Here is a 17,988-nt window from a genome sequence, read left to right as displayed (position 1 = left end):
AACAGGCACTTCGCCAAAGAAGATATTCAGGCGGCTAACAGACACAGGAAGAAATGCTCACGATCATTAGCCATTAGAGAAATGCAGATCAAAACTACCATGAGATATCATCTCACCCCAACAAGGCTAGCATTAATCCAAAAAACACAAAATAATAAATGATGGAGAGGTTGTGGAGAGACTGGAACACTTTTACACTGTTGGTGGGAATGTAAAATGCTACAGCCACTTTGGAAATCGATTTGGTGCTTCTTTAAAAAGCTAGAAATAGAAGTACCATACGATCTAGCTATCCTGCTCCTTGGAATATATCCTAGAGAAATAACAGCTGTCACACGAATAGATATATGCACACCCATGTTCACTGCAGCACTGTTCACAATAGCAAAAAGATGGAAACAACCTAGGTGCCCATCAACAGATGGGTGGATAAAAAAATTATCATATATCCACAAAATGGAATACTATGCAACGATAAAGAACAACGATGAAGCCGTGAAATATCTTGTAACGTGGAGGAATCTGGAGGTCATTATGCTGAGTGAATTTAGTCACAGAAGGACAAATATTGTATAAGACTACTATTACAAGAACTCAAGAAAAGGTTTAAACACAGAAGAAAACATTCTTTGATGGTTACGAGGGTGGGGCGGGAGGGTGAGGGTTATTTACTAACTAGATAGTAGATGAGAATTATCTTCAGTGAAGGGAAGGACACCACACAATGCAGGGGAAGTCAGCACAACTGGACTAAACCAAAGCTAAGAATTTTTCTGAATACAATCAAAACTTTGAGGGACAGAGTAGCAGCGGTAGGGGTCTGGGGACCATGCTTTCAGGGGACATCTAGGTTAATTGGCATAACAAAGCTTATTCAGAAAACGTTCTGCATCCTACTTTTGTGAGTGGTGTCTGGGGTCTTAAAAGCTTGCAAGTGGCCATCTAAAATGAATCGTTTGGTCCAAACCACCTGGAGTAAAAGAGAATGAAAAAAACCAAAGACACAAGGAAAATGTTAGCCCAAGAGACAGAAATGGCCACATAAACCAGAGACTACATCAGCCTGAGACCAGAAGAACTAAATGGTGCCCGGCTATCACCAATGACCACCCTGACAGGGAACACAACAAAGAGTCTCTGATGGAGCAGGAGAAAGGTGGGGTGCAGACTCAAATTCTAGTAAGAAGACCAGACTTAATGGTCTGACTGAGAATGGAGGAACCCTGGAAAGCATGGCCCCTGGATTCTCTATCATCCCAGAACTAAAACAATTTCTGAGGCCAACTCTTTAGACAGGGATTGGACTGGACTGTGGGACATAAAGTGATACTCATGAGGAGTGTGCCTCTTAGCTCAAGTAGATACAAGAGACTAAATGGGCAGCTTCTGTCCAGAGGTGAGACGGGAAGGCAGAGAGTGTTAGGAGCTGGTTGAATGGACATGGGGAATCAGGTGGAAAGGAGGACTGTGCTGTCACAGTATGGGGAGAGCAATTAGGTCACACAGCAATGTATGTATAAATTTTTGTATGGGAAAAAATGTAATAATTAATCGAAAAATAAAACACCCCGAAACAAAAAAATCCTTTTGGGCAGTTCTACCCTGTTACATGGGGTTGCTATGAGTACAAAATTGACTTGACGGCAGCCAACAACAATAACGTGTAGGTATATACATGCACACACACATACAGATATATATGTATATATGTATATAATTACATTACAATAACATGTAGGTATATATATGCATATACACAATACAGATATATATATATATATATAATTACATTACAATAACAGGTAGGTATATATATGCATACACACATACAGATATATATATAATTACATTTTATTGAGGTATAACATACTGTAAATTTCACTAATATACACACATCTATATGCAAACTTCTTTAACAAATTTAGCTGCAGTTTCATAGTAAACAACATTATATGCTTAATTAATTAATTTAGTCATTCACAGAACCTAAATGCATATCCTCTACTACAATTTAGGATCTCAACCTAAGAACACACATTTTAGTCATACCATTCCCATCCATCTCCCCTATGATAGTCTAAATTACAGTTCTTTGCAATTCCTGTCACCAAGAGATGAGGTCTGTTTCCCATCCTTGAATCTGGGTGGCTTTGTCATTTGCTTGTCTAATAGAAGGAGGCAGGAGCCATGTTATACTAGTTTTCAGCCTGGGCCTTAAGGAGATTTGCATTCTTTCCGTTGGGGCTCCTGGGAACCTTGCTACTGCCACCATGTGAACTAGCCTGGACTAGCCTGCTGGAGAATGAGAGTCTACATGGAACTCTCGGTGAAGTCATTGTAGACTAGCCTGTACTCAGATGACCCAGTAGCTGTCCAGAGATGTATGAGTGAGCCCAGGGGAGCTCAGTCAAACCCAGCCCTGATCGTCAGAACCACCTAGTTAAGCCCAACCCAGATTCACAAACCACAGTATCATAAGCTAAATAAATGGTTGATGCTATGAGTTGTAAGTTTTAGGGTGATTTGTAACATAGCAAAAACTAATTGATTTCAAGCTGTTATATATATTTTTTTGCCTGAAAGAGTAAATTTTTAGGAGAATATTGCCATCTCAGGGCCAATATTAAACTTATGAGTCAACAGTCTATGTTCACTGAGAAATATAATAAATATTTGTTAGCAAATCCTCTTACCTTAATGGGATTCCTATAAAAAGACTGTTTTCCAGAAGATGGAAATGACATTGCAATAATTCGGTCTGGAATCCAAAACAGTCGCTATTATGAATGCCATTATAGTTGTGAAATAATATAAAAATTTTAATTTACACATAGACTCCTTCATAGAAAAGAACTTTCAGGATTGAGAATGACAGAGAAAAGCTAACTAACACTCAGGAAAAGAGACATAACATATTAAATTAGCCAGTATAATGGTCATTAAACTTGCATGGTGTTCCCAAGGCTTACCTGGCTCTAGACAGATGGGACAGGTCTGTGTTAGCCTCAGTCTGGAACTCCCTGTGTAGCTGGAATTCGTCTCTTCTCTTAAACAACAAGTCTGGGCTCCCATGATGGTGGGAACTCCCAGAGTGCTTTCTAGCACTCCTAACTCAGAAAACCTGAGACCTACAAAAGCAGTGACCCCATTCTCTGGGGTCCTAGAAAGAGAGCAGGTCTCTCTGGGATCCTTGTGGCCCAGGATTTAACTACTGGGACTCAGTAAATTCTAAATCAAACTCAAAAGGAGTCTGCTGAATATCCTTTCAACTTCCTGTACTGCAACCAAGTAGGCCTGATTTGAGACAATGGAGATTTGCCATTGCCAGAGTGAAACTACTAATATGTCATACTATCACAGTGGCAGACGCTATTTAATTTATAGAGACTTTGTCACAATTTCTTTTACTTTAAGCATTCCTCTTTACTACAATAGCAAGCAGTCTAGTAATAGCATGTCTGCAGTGCTTACATATTAAATAATGTTTAATGTTGCATAACATAGAATAGATGGCACTCCTTTACCAAAACATATAAGCAGAGTACTTGGAAGTAGAATGACATCTGGGCTAATGCAAACAACTATTCTGAATCTCAGAAAAAATACTTTCAGGAATAAAGGAGAAGGGAAACTTTAATAGTGAAATGTCTTCATGAATGAAGAATGCTTTGAAACAACATGGCTTAGACAGGCAAGAAATAAAAACGTAACTGCACACAAGAAGAATGTGAAGTTAATGTATGTAAATCAACAGTTAAACTACACAAACCGGTAACATAAGTGAGATCTAGGTCAAATCCATCCCTCTTGTATCGCCTTTTGTTTCCTGAAACCTGAGAGTTTAAAACAATCATTAATTTGTAAAACACAATCAACATAAAATAAAGATAAATAAATAAAAATAGATATCAACCCTCTCCAGTATTTCCCAAAACACGTTTTTCTGAATTATAAACATGTTTTGCCCACTTACCATCCTTCTGGTCAGTCTTTCCAAATGCCTTTTTTGATAAGCCAGATGGAAAACTCTTATCAGAATGATTAGTCGTAGAGATCGAAATAAAACTGCCAATCTAACAATGAATTAAAAAGATCCATTTTTGCTTCAGAAACAGAATTTTGTCAATATGGGCTAAGTCTAGAGCAGTAGTTCTCAATCAGGGGCACTTCCCATCTCTACACACCCACCAGGAGATATCTGGCAATGTCAGGAAGCATTTTTGGTGGGCAAACTGAGGGCAGGGGAGCGATGCTACTAGATGCTACTGGCATCTAGTGGGCAGAGGCCAGGGATACTGCTTAACATTCTACAATGAACCCAAAATGTTAATAGTGCCAAGGTTAAGAAACCCTGGTCAGGAGGACCAGACTCTTAGAATTTGTGAATTTAACTTTTGTAGTTTAAGACCAGTATTTTTCAATTTTTCCCCATCAGAACAAACTGAGTGTTACTGTTCACCTCTGTTACTCCCATCAGTAAAAACAGTCCACTACAGCTGCAGCACACACAAGACAGGGAGCAGGTTAAAATACTTTCCGAGTGTGCTAGCTGGCATCTCTCCTCCCACCAGATACACCACACAGAGAACGGAGTTTTACGCTAGTGCTTCTCTAACTTGAGCATGCACATGTAAGAATCACCTGGAAAAGCTTGTTAACCCACAGATTGCTGGGTTCCACCCCAGAGATTCTGATTCCATAGGTCTCGGCAGGGCCTGAAGTGTTGGTTTCTAGCAAGCTCTCAGATGATGCTGAGGTTACCAGGTGGAAGACCACACTGGCTCGGATTATTTGCAAATAACTCCAAAGGCCTATCACTTGAAAACACATTTAGTTGGGGTCTGAATTGAAGCCCTGGGAGGCTGGGGTGCAGAGAGAAGCAAGCTATTTGACTAACAAATATGCCTAGCGAGCCACCCAACGTCCACATCCCAAAGCACATTTGCTCTTTTTCTCAATGTCCGATCAGGAAGAAGGAAAAAAGAGAGACATCAGTCCCTCATACACATTTTAGTTACCTGATCCCTAACAGTTCTAACTGTGCCTCAGCTTTCTTCATTTCTATCAGAACCATACTGCAAATCTCCATCTCAGCAACGTTACCCTTGTTCTCTGTTTCGTTTGCTCTTTTTTAGGGGATCATCACAACAGTAACTCAAATTTTTCATATGATCAAACCAAAACTGTCTTGGTTATATGTTGAAGCACAATGGGTATTTAGTGGGAATTTCAAAATATAAAGAAGTGAAAATTAGTACAAGAGGCCAAGTCCCCAGTTTCTTGGGTGCTTCATCTTTTTTATTCAACTAAAGGTACTTAATTGTGTACAGCCTTCACTAGTCCCTAAATGTCACCATCTTTTAGTTTCAAAGTATGTAGAAACTTACCTAAATATTTCATTTTCAAGCAGCTTATAGGTACAGAATGGGCACATTGAGAGTAAAAGTTTACATAGAATGAAAAAGCCACAGAAAATGCAAAAGAAAAAGAAACATGAAAAACTTGGAGAGGTGAATCATATGTTTCTTACCTGGGGATATTGTTCAATCCCTGAAAGTCATGAAAAGTATAAATGATATTAACCAGCAGGATCACCACAATAATGATAGCATCTAAGGAGTTAAGCATATCTGAAAAATACTGTCGTTTCCTGTAATATAAAACAAAGCCAAGTAAGTTGCCCATTAAGAATTTTAATTTATTGGATTATTTTAAATGCATTTACTAGACAGGACTAAGGAAAAAATAACATTAATGGAACGTTTTTATAAAGTAAATTTATACCAGGGGTAGGAGGGAGGAGGAAAGGGGGAGCTGTTCTTTAGGCAGCATAGAGTGTATGTTAATGGTGGTGGAATAAGTCAGGAAAGGATAGTGACAATTGTTGTACAACATGAAGATTGTAATCAATGTCATTGAATTATATATGCAAAAATTGTTAAATTGGCAAATCGTTCTTACACTTTAAAAACTAATAAATTTATATTCATTATTTTATATATATCTATGACGAAAGCATCAATATGGAAATGTAAGTTGAATTCAAACCATTAAACAAAAGGCAAACATTGCTTCCACCTAGATGGGAGGAGAAAGGTGGGGTATTGGGCAGTACTGTTGGGCAGTGGAAGCTGACACAGCCTTAGAGCAACTGGGGCTGTGACGGGGAGAGGGGTCATCTCTGCCCACCTACTCAGAAAGTCAGCAAGCAGAGAAAATCAGCTGCTGCCTCACTACCAAGTTGCACTGACAGAACGAGCATGTCTCCATCTCCTCAGAACTTAACAAAAGTTTTATTTAACTGAGATGTGGAGTTATTCACAATCTGTTATCTAGTATTTAATATACTATCAACTCTTAGTTAGGACTCCTCTGTTGATAAAATTATTAATATTTATACTTCACATATGTTGTTGTTGTTAGGTGCCATCGAGTTGGTTCTGACTTATGTACCCTATGTACAACAGAATGAAACACTGCCAGGTCCTGTGCCACCCTCACAATTCTTCAGCCTTTTGTTGCAGCTACTATGTCAATCCATCTCTTTGAGGGTCTTCCTCTTTTTTGTTGACCTTCTACTTTACCAAGCATGATGTCCTTCTCCAGGACTGATCACTCCTGATAACATGTCCAAAGTATGTGATACGAAATCTTGCTATCTTTACTTCTAAGGAGCATTCTGGCTGTATTTCTTCCAAGACAGATTTCTTCATTCTTCCAGCAGTCCATGGTATATTCAACATTCTTTGCCAACACCATAATTCAAAGGCATCAATTCTACTTTGGTCTTCCTTATTCATTGTCCAGCTTTTGCATGCATATGAAGCTATTGAAAACATCATGGCTTGGGTGAGGCACATCTTAGTACTTAAAGTGATATCTTTACTTTTTAACACTTGAAGAGGTCTTTTGTAGCAGATTTGTCCAATGCAGTACGTCGTTTGATTTCTTGACTGCTGCTTCCATGGGGACTGATTATAGATCCAAGTAAAACAAAATCCTTGACAACTTTAATCTTTTCTCCATTTATCATGATGTTGCTTACTGGTCCAGTTGTGAGGATTTTTGTTTTCTTTTTGTTGAGGTGTAATCCATACTGAAGGATACAGTCTTTGATCTTCATCAGTGAATTCTTCAAGTCCTCTTCCCTTTCAGCAAGCAAGGTTGTGTCATCTGCATATTGCAGGTGGTTAATGAGTGTTCCTCCAATCCTGATGCTACGTTCTTCTTCATATAGTCCATCTTCTCGGATTATTTGCTCAGCATACAGTTTGAATAAATATGGTGAAAGGATACAACCTTGACACATACCTTTCCTGACATTAAATCATGCAGTATCCCCTTGTTCTGTTCAAATGACTGCTTCTTAATCTTTGTACAGGTTCCTCATGAGCACAATTAAGTGTTTTGGAATTCCCATTCTTAGTAATGTTATCCATAATTTGTTATGATACACACAGTCAAATGCCTTTGCCTAGTCAATAAAACACAGGTAAATATCTTTCGGTATTTTCTGCTTTCAGCAAAGATCAATCTGCCATTAGCAAGGATATCTCTTGTTCCACGTCGTTTTCTGAATCCAGCTTGAATTTCTGGCAGTTCCCCGCTAATGTACTGCTGCAACTGCTTTTGAATGCTCTTCAGTAAAATTTTATTTGTGTGTGACATTATTGATATTGTTTGATAATTTTCACCTTCTTTTGGATCACCTTTCTTGGGAATAGGCATAAATATGGATCTCTTCCAGTCAGTTGGCCAGGTAGTTGTCTTCCAAATTTCTTTGCATAGACGAGTGAGCACTTCCAGTGTTGCATCCATTTGGTGAAACATCTCAATAGGTATTCCGTCAATTCCTGGAGCCTTGTTTTTTGCCAATGCCTTCAGTGCAGCTTGAACTTCTTCCTTTAGTACTGTCGGTTCTTGAGCATATGCTACTTTCTGAAATGGTTGAATGTTGACCAATTCTTTTTGGTACAGTGACTCTGTGTATTCCTTCCATCTGCTTTTGATGCTTCCTGTGTCATTCAATATTTTGCCTATCGAATCCTTCAAAACTGCAACTCGAGGCTTGAATTTTTTCTTCAGTTCTTTCAGCTTAGGAAACGCTGGGCATGTTCTTCCTTTTTGGTTTTCTAACTCCAGTTTCTGCACGTCATTATAATACTTTACTTCGTCTTCTCAAGCTGCCCTTTGAAATCTTCTGTTCAGATCTTTATCATTTCTTCCTTTTGCTTTAGCTACTCTACATTCAAGAGCAAGTTTCAGAGTCTCTTCTGACATCCATTTTGGTCTTTTCTTTCTTTCCTGTCTTTTTAATAACCTTTTGTTTTCTTTGTGTATGATGTCCTTGATGTCATTCCACAACTCGTCTGGTCTTCAGTCATTAGTGTTCAATGTGTCAAGTCTATTCCTGAGATCGTCTCTAAATTCAGGTGGGATATACTCAAGGTTGTACTTTGGCTCTCGTGGACTTGTTGTAATTTTCTTCAGCTTCAGCTTGAATTTGCATGTGAGCAATTGATGATCTGTTCCGCAGTCGGCCCCTGGCCTTGTTCTGACTGATGATACCGAGATTTTCCATCGTCTCTTCACACAGATGTTGTTGATTTGATTCCCGTGTTTTCCATCCAGAGAGATCCACATGTATAGTCACCATTTATGTTGTTGGAAAAAAAGTATTTGCAATGAAGAAGTCATCGGTCTTGCAAAATTTTTTCATGCAATCTCTGGCATCATTTCTATCACCAAGGCCATATTTTCCAACTACCAAACCTTCTTCTTTGTTTCCAACTTTCACATCCCAATCACCAGTAATTATCAATGCATCTTGATTGCATGTTTGATCAATTTCAGACGGCAGAAATTGGTAAAAATCTTCTATTTCCTCATCTTTGGCATTAGTGCCTGGTGCGTAAATTTGAATAATAGTCATATTAACTGATCTTCTTCGTAGGTGTATGGATATTATCCTCTCACTGACAGTGTTGTACTTCAGGATAGATCATGAAATGTTCTTTTTGACTATGAATGTGATGCCATTCCTCTTCAGTATGTCATTCCCAGCATAGTAGACCATATGATTGTCTGATTCAAAACAGCAAATACCAGTCCATTTCAGCTCACTAATGCCTAGATATCAATCTTCACGTGTTCCATTTCACTTTTCATGATTTCCAATTTTCCTAGATTCATACTTTGTACATTCCACTTTCTGATTATTAATGGATGTTTGCAGCTGTTTCTTCTCATTTTGAGTCATGCTACATCAGCAAATGAAGTTCTGAAAAGCTTGACTCCATCCACGTCATTAAGGTCTACTCTACTTTGAGGAGGTAGCTCTTTCCCAGTCATATTTTGAGTGCCTTCCAACCTGAGAGGCTCATTTTCCCGCACTGTATCAGACAGTGTTCTGCTGCTATTCATAAGGTTTTCAATGGCTAATTATTTTCAGAAGTAGACTGCCAGGTCCTTCTTCCTTGTCTGTCTTAGTCTGGAAGCTCACCTGAAACCTGTATACCATGGGTGACCCTGCTGATATTTGAATACCAGTGGCAAAGCTTCCAGCATCACAGCAACAAGCAAGTCACTGCAGTACAACAAACTGACAGACATGACTTCACATTATGCTCCTCTTATTAATGTGCGTGTAGACACATCCGCTGCCTAGCCCCATTTCGAAAGCCCTTTAAGCTTTATTTATCAAAGGAACAATTTAGAATACATTGTTGGAGACTGGAGTGCCAGTTACAATATTGGTAATATTAAAGCCACATCTATGAAAAGTTGGGATTTGGACTGTTCTTTCTCTGTGGACCATGCCTTTGAAGAGAATTATTTTGGTAAAGAGGGACACATTTGGTTGGGTTGACCTGGTAATTATTTTTGGGATGCTTCTTATAACAATACAAAATTGCTTATGCACAAAAAGTTAATCAAACTTACCCTTCTACATATACTCGAAGAAAAACATCCACGAGGAAAAATGAAGCAATGGCTAAAGAAACTGAACGATATTTCAAAGAAACCATCTGTGAGCTGTCAGTGAAAATTAGGCCCGTAAGGACCAGAGAAACATCCACAAAAACCAGCAAGACTCCAAATACCCTAAAACAGACAACATTAATTAATTAATTAAAGATAAAGGGATTTTTACCCTATGGATAGACTACAGAGTCCCTGAGTGGTGCAAACGATAAATGTGCTTGGCTACTAACAGAAAGGTTGGAGGTCCAAGTCCATCCAGAGGCTCCTCAGAAGAAAGGTCTGGCAATCTAATTTCCAAAAAATCAACCATTGAAAGACCTATGGAGTGCTATTCTACTCTGACTCGTGGGGTCTCCATGAGTCAAAGTTAACTCAATGGCAATTGGTTGTTAGACTATATTTAGGCCAATGATCAGATATCTAAAGGTCATTATTTAGGATTAAACTGTCCAGTGATAGGGAGAACTGTGTGTCCTTAGAATCTCAAAAAAAATTACTCAGTTTTCACCCAATAGAAGCAGTTGTTAGGGGAGAAAATTCTATGTCACCAAACCACTTCAAAATATATTATAATGCCCTTTTATAGTAGACACAGCAGACTAACACTCCAAGATAGAACAGGCAAGCTGAGTTAAAATACCATGTCCTTGTTTACAAACCAAGAGACAGCATGATCTAATATAAGCCTTTAAAAGACCACTTTCATCAGTAATATTGTTTATCAGTGAGATTTTCAAAAAGGATATAATTACATATTCAGGGATGCTTCTAGAACAGTGAAGGGCACATAGAAGGAATTCAATTCCATAAATTTTCACACAATTTGACTTTAAAGCACCTCCTCAGTTATTCTCTTCTATATTTTAAATATATTCTCCATAAAATTGATTATAGTATTTGCATAATCTATTAAACTTCAAAGTACTTTTTACAGTTGCAACTCATATTAAAACATTATAAATTTAAAAGGAAGCAATTATGTTACTTGAGTCTGTATCACAGTATGAAATCTTGCTCTATTGTAGAGAAGAAGTCTAAATAGAATGTTTCCAGAATTAAGGAGTAAATTCTAGTTCTGTAGGGTGTTTAATAAAACACTTTACTTAGAATTGCAGAATTTTTGAATTCATGTTTCATTATTTTTACTTTCACAGGTAGAAGAAATTTTATATTAATATCTTACTATTAGATTTAGGAAAATGCCACTTCTTTGCATGTCTCAATGTCCAGTTTAAACAAAAATTCCAAGAAAATCAGATTAAGTTAAATGGGGCACATGGACTGTTTAGTAACATATTGAAAGTATAGTCTGGAAATGTTCGTTTTGTTTTTTGTTTTTTTTCAGATGCCTTCCCTTTAAAAAAAAAATTGATATTAAATACTCAATTACTTCCATTTCTAGAGTCTCACATACCTGAATGAAAATGATGACACAATTGAATTCACAATTCTCTTAGTCTTGCTACTGCAAAAATAAGTAGAAATTAGTAATATTCTGGAGTTTCTATACATAGCACAGATTTCCTCTAACATATGTATTTAATCAAAAAACAAAGGTCTTTATAAATGTAATTTAAAAAGAAGATGCTTCAGAAGTTGTATAACAAAATGCTTATTACTAATAATTATAAAATATTTCTTTTTGTTGCATAATTTTTTACTTTCATATCTATAAGTAAATACATGTGACTAAAACACTAAACATTAGATGTCTAGTAACATTTCCCTTGTCAGTAAAACCCCAAACCCACCTTTATGGCAATATTAAACTTGGGATCATCAACTAAATCAACATAGCATGGAGGCAGGGGGAGTGCTAGAAGAGACCTGTGTTCCAATGCCGCTCTCCCATTAATGAGCTGTGGGATCCTGGGCAAGTCATCAAAATATGGTATATAGAGATAACGGAATACTACAAAACAATAAAAAGGAACAGAGTCCTGAGTATACGTATAATGACATGGATGGATTTCCAATGCATTATGCTAAGTGAAAGAAGCCAGTTTCAATTGGCTACATACTGTTTGATTCCTTTGTATCACATTCTGGGAAAAGAAAAGTTATACAGACAGAAAATAAATCAGTGATTGCCAGGGGCTGGGAGTAGGATGAGGGGCTGAAAACAAAGTTACTTGAGAAATTTTGGTGGGATAATAGAACTGTTCTGTATCATGATTATGGTGGTGGTTACAAGACTACATGCATTTGCCAAAACTCATAGAATTCTGCCACACACATAAAATTCATTGTATGTAAATTACACCGTAATGTTTAAAAGTTGTGCTGAAATCAAAAGGCAAGTCAAATGATGGAACAGGATAGAGTCTGGAAACAGACTCAGTAAGTAGGGATTCAGAGTATAATAGAGAGGGGGAGAGTGATCCCAGCAAAATGATGGAATAAGCATCTCTAAACTCCCATTACTCTATAAAAATATTGAAATACAAGCAAAAACGTTCAAAACTAACTTTGTCAGAACTTTGGAACACAGTGAAAGGTTTATAGCAACCAACTGAACTCTGAACCAAGAAAAAAGCAACAAAAATTGGTAGAAAAGCTTCGTGGCTTTTTTACATGACCATGTCCCATCCTCTCCTCAACTGAGCAGCTGTCTTGAAGATGGTAACCCACATTACCAGTACGGGACCCAGGTTTCTGACTCCAAAAGGAACAGAGTAGACTTAGTTTTTTTTTTTTTGTTTTTTTTTTTTAACATTTTTTAAATGGTACTTTAGATGAAGGTTTACAAAGCAAATTAGTTTCTCACTAAACAATTAAAACACATATTGCTTTGTGACAGTGGTTGCCAACCCCACGACACGTCAACACTCTCCCCTTCTTGATCTTGGGTTCACCATTACCAACTTTCCTGTCCCCTCCTGCCTTCTTATTCTTGCCCCTGAGCTCATGTGCCCATTTAGTCTCGTTTTGTTTTATGGCATGTCTAATCTTTCGGTGAAGGGTGAACCTCAAGAGTGACTTTGGTACTGAGTTAAAAGGGTGCCCAGGGGCCATACTCTCAGAGTTTCTCCAGTCTCTGTCATACCAGTAACTCTGGTCTATTTTTGTGAGTTAGAATTTTGTTCTACATTTTTCTCCAGCTCTATTGAGGACCTTCTATTGTGGTCCCTGTCAGAGCAGTCAGTGGTGGTAGCTGGACACCATCTAGTTGTGCTAGACTCAGTCTGGTGGAGGCCGTGGTAGTTGTGGTCCCTGAGTCCTTTGGAGTAATCTTTCCATTGTGTCTTTGGCTTTCTTCTTTCTCCCTTGCTCCAGACAGAGTGGGGCCAGTAGGCATATCTTAGAAGGCTGCTCACAAGCTTTCAAGACCCCAGATGCTACTCACCAAACTAGGATGTTAGAACATTTCTTTATAAACTACGTTATGCCAATTGAGCCTGATGGTCACCAGCCCTGAGCCCAATAATTCAGTCCCTTAGGGAGATTGGATATCTCTATGAAGCTTCCATGACCTCACCTTGTACAAGTTGTGCTGGCTTCCCCAGTATTGTGTACTGTCTTACCCTTCACCAAAGTTACCGCTTAACTATTGTCTAGTTAGTGTTTTTCCCTCCCCATCCCTTCTCTCCTTTGTAACCATCAAAGATTGTTTCTTTCTGTGTGTAAACCTTTTCATGAGTTTTTATAATAGTGTTTTCATACAGTATTTGTTCTTTTGCGATTGACTTATTTCACTCAGCATAATGCCCTCCAGATTCATCCAGGTTGTGAGATGTTTTCCAGATTCATCATTGTTCTTTATTGTTGCATAGTATTCCATTTTTGTATGTACCATAGTTTGTTTATCCATTCATCTGTTGATGGGCACTTAGGTTGTTTCCATCTTTTTGCTATTGTGAATAATGCTGCAATGAACATCAGTGTGCATATGTCTATTTGTGTGATGGCTCTTATTTTTCTAGGATATATTCCTAGGAGTAAGATTGCTGGATTGTATGATATTTCTATTTCTAGTGTTTTAAGGAAGCACCATATCATTTTCCAAAACGGTTGAATCATTTTACATTCCCACCAGCAGTATATAAGAGTTCCAAGCTCTCTGTAGCCTCTCTAACGTTTGTTATTTTGTTTTTTTGGTACATGCCACTAATGTCCAGGTGAGATGGTATCTCACTGTACTTTCGATTTGCATTTCTTTAATGGCTAGTGCCCTCACGTGTCTGTCAGTTTGTTGTACTGTGGGGGCTTGCGTGTTGCTGTGATGCTGGAGGCTATGCCACCGGTATTCAGATACCAGCAGGGTCACCCATGGCGAACAGGTTTCAGCTGAGCTTCCAGACTAAGACAGACTAGGAAGAAGGACCTGACAGTCTACCTCAGAAGAAATTGGCTAGTGAAAATCTTATGAATAGCAGTGGAACATTGTCTGATATAGTGTCAGAAGATGAGCCCCCCAGGTTGGAAGGCACTCAAACGACGACTGGGAAACAGCTGCCTCCTCAAAGTAGAGTCAACCTTAGTGATGTGGATGGAGCCAAGCTTTCGGGACCTTCATGTGCTGATGTGGCATGACTCAAAATGAGAAGAAACAGCTGCAAACATCCATTAATAATCGGAACCTGGAATGTACAAAGTATGAATCTAGGAAAATTGGAAATAATCAAAACTGAAAAAGGACACATAAACATTGATATCTTAGGCATTATTGAGCTGAGATGGACTGGTATGGGCCATTCTGAATTGGACAATCATATGGTCAACTATGCCGGGAAAGACAACTTGAAGCAGAATGGCATTGCACTCATCATCAAAAAGAACATTTCAAGATCTATCCTGAAGTACACCACTGTCAGTGATAGGATACTATCCATATGCCTGCAAGGAAGACCAGTTAATATGACTATTATTCAAATTTATGTACCAACCGCTAAGGCCAAAGATGAAGAAATTGAAGATTTTTACCGGCTCCTGCAACCTGAAATTGATCGAACATGCAATCAGGATGCATTGATGTCTTAGCCATCCAGTGCTGCTATAACAGAAACACCACAAGTGGATGGTTTTAATGAAGAGTTTATTTCCTTATAGTCAAAATGGGCGAAAAGTCATCAGCTCCAGGGGAAGGCTTTTTCTCTGTCGGCTTTCTCATCAGTGTTCCCCCAGACTAGGAGCTTCTCGGCGCAGGGACCCCGGTCCAAAGGACTCGCTCTGCTCCTGGCACTGCTTTCTTGAAGGTATGAGGTCCCCCTGTCTCACTGCTCACTTCTGTCTTTTATATGTCAAGAGATTGCCTCAGGACACAATCCAGTCTTGTAGATCAGGTCCTGCCTTACTAACACAACTGTCTTCCATCCTCCCTCATTAACAGCGTAAAGGCAGGTTTACAACATACAGAAAAATCACACAGTACCAGGAATCATGGCCTAGCCAAACTAATACACACATTTTGGGGGGGACATAATGCAAACCATGACAATTGATAATTACTGGTGATTGGAATGAGAAAGCTGGAAACAAAGAAGAAGGATCCGTAGTTGGAAAATATGGCCTTTGTAATAGAAATGATGCCAGAGATCTCATGATAGAATTTCACAAGACCAACAACTTCTTCATTGCAAATACGTTTTATAACCAACACAAACGGCGACTATACACATGGACCTCACCTGATGGAATACACAGGAATCAAATCGATTACATTTGTGGAAAGAGACGGTGGAAAAGCTCAGTACCATCAGTCAGAACAAGACCAGGGGCTGACTGTGGAACAGACCATCAATTGTTCATATGCAAGTTCAAGTTGAAACTGGAGAAAGTTAGAACAAGTCCACGAGAGCCAAAGGACAATCTTGAGTATATCCCACCTGAATTTAGAGATCATCTCTAGATTTGATGCATTGAACACTAATGACTGAAGACCAGAGAAGTTGTGGAATGACATTGAGGAGAAGAAAGCAAGAGGTCATTAAAAAAACAGGAAAGAAAGAAAATACCAAAATGGATGTCAGAAGAGACTCTGAAACTTGCTCTTGAACATAGAGTAGCTAGAGAAAAAGGAAGAAATGATGAAGTAAAAGAACTGAACAGAAGATTTCAAAGGGTGGCTCAAGAAGACTAAGATTATAATGACATGTGCAAAGAGCTGGAGATGGAAATCCAAAAGAGAAGAACACGCTCAGCATTTCTCAAGCTGAAAGAACTGAAATTAAAAATTCAAGTCTCAAGTTGCAGTAGTGAATGATCTTATGGGGAAAATACTAAATGATGCAGAAAGCATCAAAAGAAGATGGAATGAATACAGAGTCACTGTACCAAAAAGAATTGGTCGACTTTCAACCATTTCATGAGGCAGCATACGATCAAGAACCTATGGTACTGAAGGAAGAAGTCCAAGCTGCACTGAAGGCATTGGCAAAAAACAAGGCTCCAGGAACTGACAGAATGTCAACTGAGATGTTTCAACAAACAGATGCAGCGCTGGAAGTGCTCACTTGCCTATGCCAAGAAATTTGGAAGACAGCTACCTGGCCAACCAACTGAAAGAGATCCATATGTATGCCTATTCCCAAGAAAGGTGATCCAACCGAATGTGGAAATTATCAAACAATATCATTAATATCACACACAAGTAAAATTTTTCTGAAGATCTTTCAAAAGTAGCTGCAGCATTATATCAACGGCGAACTGCCGGAAATTCAGGCCAGATTCAGAAGAGGACATGGAACCAGGGATATCATTGCTGATGTGAGATGGATCCTGGTTGAACGCAGAGAATATCAGAAAGATGTTTACCTGTCTTTTATTGACTATGCAAAGGCATTTGACTGTGTGGATCATAACAAATTATGGACAACATTTCAAAGAATGGGAATTCCAGAACACTCAATTGTGCTCATGAGGAACCTGTACATAGATCAAGAGGCAGTTGTTTGACAGAACAAGGGGATACTTCAGGGTTTAAAGTCAGGAAAGGTGTTTGTCAGCATTCTATGCTTTCCTCATACTTATTCAATCCGTATGCTGAGCAAATAACCCGAGAAGCTGAACTATATGAAGAAGAACGGGGCAGCAGGACTGGAGGAAGACTCATCCATTAACAACCTGTGTTAAGCAGATGACACAACCTTGCTTGCTGAAAGTGAACTTGAAGCACTGACTGATGAAGATCAAAGACTACAGCCTTTATGGATACACCTCAACATAAAGAAAACAAAAATCCTCACAACTGGACCAGTAAGCAACATCATGATAAATGGAGAAAAGATTGAAGTTGTCAAGGATTTCATTTTACTTGGATCCAAAATCAACAGCCATGGAAGCAGCAGTCAAGAAATCAAAAGACGCATTGCTTGGGGCAAATCTGATGCAAAAGACCTCTTTAAAGTGTTGAAAAGCAAAGATGTCACCTTGAAGACTAAGGTGTGTCTGACCTAAGCCTTGGTATTTACAATCGCATCATATGCATGTGAAAGCTGGACAATGAATAAGGAAGACTGAAGCAGAATTGACACCTTTGAATTGTGGTGTTGGGGAAGAATATTGAATATACCAAGGCCATATTTTCCAACTACAAATCGTTCTTCATTTCCAACTTTTGCATTCCAATCACCAGTAAACATCAGTGCATCTTGATTGCACATTTGATCAATTTCAGACTGCAGGAGTTGGTAAAAAATCTTCTGTTTCCTCATCTTTGGCCTTAGTGGTTATGTGTAAATTTGAATAATAGTTGTATTTACTGGTCTCCCTTGTTGGCGTATGGATATGATCCTATCACTGACAGCCTTGTACTACTGGATAGATCTTGAAATGTTCTTTTTGACTATGAATGCAACTCCATTCCCCTTCAATTTGTCATTTCTGGCATAGTAGACCATCTGATTGTCTAATTCAAATGTCCGATACCAGTCCATTTTAGCTCACTAATGCCTAGGATATTGATCTTTATGTGTTCCATTTCATTTTTTAAAAATATTTATTTATTTATTTTTTATTGTAGTTCAGGTGAAGGCTTACAGAACAAATAGTTTCTCATGAAACAGT

At 38.5% G+C, this 17,988-nt stretch overlaps 1 protein-coding gene across 1 annotated transcript in view; it reads right to left on the bottom strand.

The window, feature by feature from the left end:
• Window positions 1-17,988, bottom strand: part of LOC101340255 (phosphatidylinositol 3,4,5-trisphosphate 3-phosphatase TPTE2-like) — a 217,068-nt gene that overhangs the window by 90,477 nt on the left and 108,603 nt on the right. Inside the window, exons 3-8 of the mRNA XM_012558990.1 lie at window positions 11,399-11,449; window positions 9,943-10,104; window positions 5,531-5,650; window positions 3,974-4,073; window positions 3,770-3,833; window positions 2,694-2,758 (exon numbers count right to left, since the gene is read on the bottom strand). Of these exons, the coding sequence (XP_012414444.1) occupies window positions 2,694-2,758; window positions 3,770-3,833; window positions 3,974-4,073; window positions 5,531-5,650; window positions 9,943-10,104; window positions 11,399-11,449 (562 nt within the window). The remainder of the gene's footprint in view (window positions 1-2,693; window positions 2,759-3,769; window positions 3,834-3,973; window positions 4,074-5,530; window positions 5,651-9,942; window positions 10,105-11,398; window positions 11,450-17,988) is intronic.

Source organism: Trichechus manatus, unplaced genomic scaffold (assembly GCF_000243295.1).
Source record: "Trichechus manatus latirostris isolate Lorelei unplaced genomic scaffold, TriManLat1.0 scaffold00205, whole genome shotgun sequence".
Classification (NCBI taxonomy): Eukaryota; Metazoa; Chordata; class Mammalia; order Sirenia; family Trichechidae; genus Trichechus; species Trichechus manatus.
The sequence above is the reverse complement of the archived record's forward strand: the minus strand, read 5'-3'. Positions and strand labels throughout refer to the sequence as shown.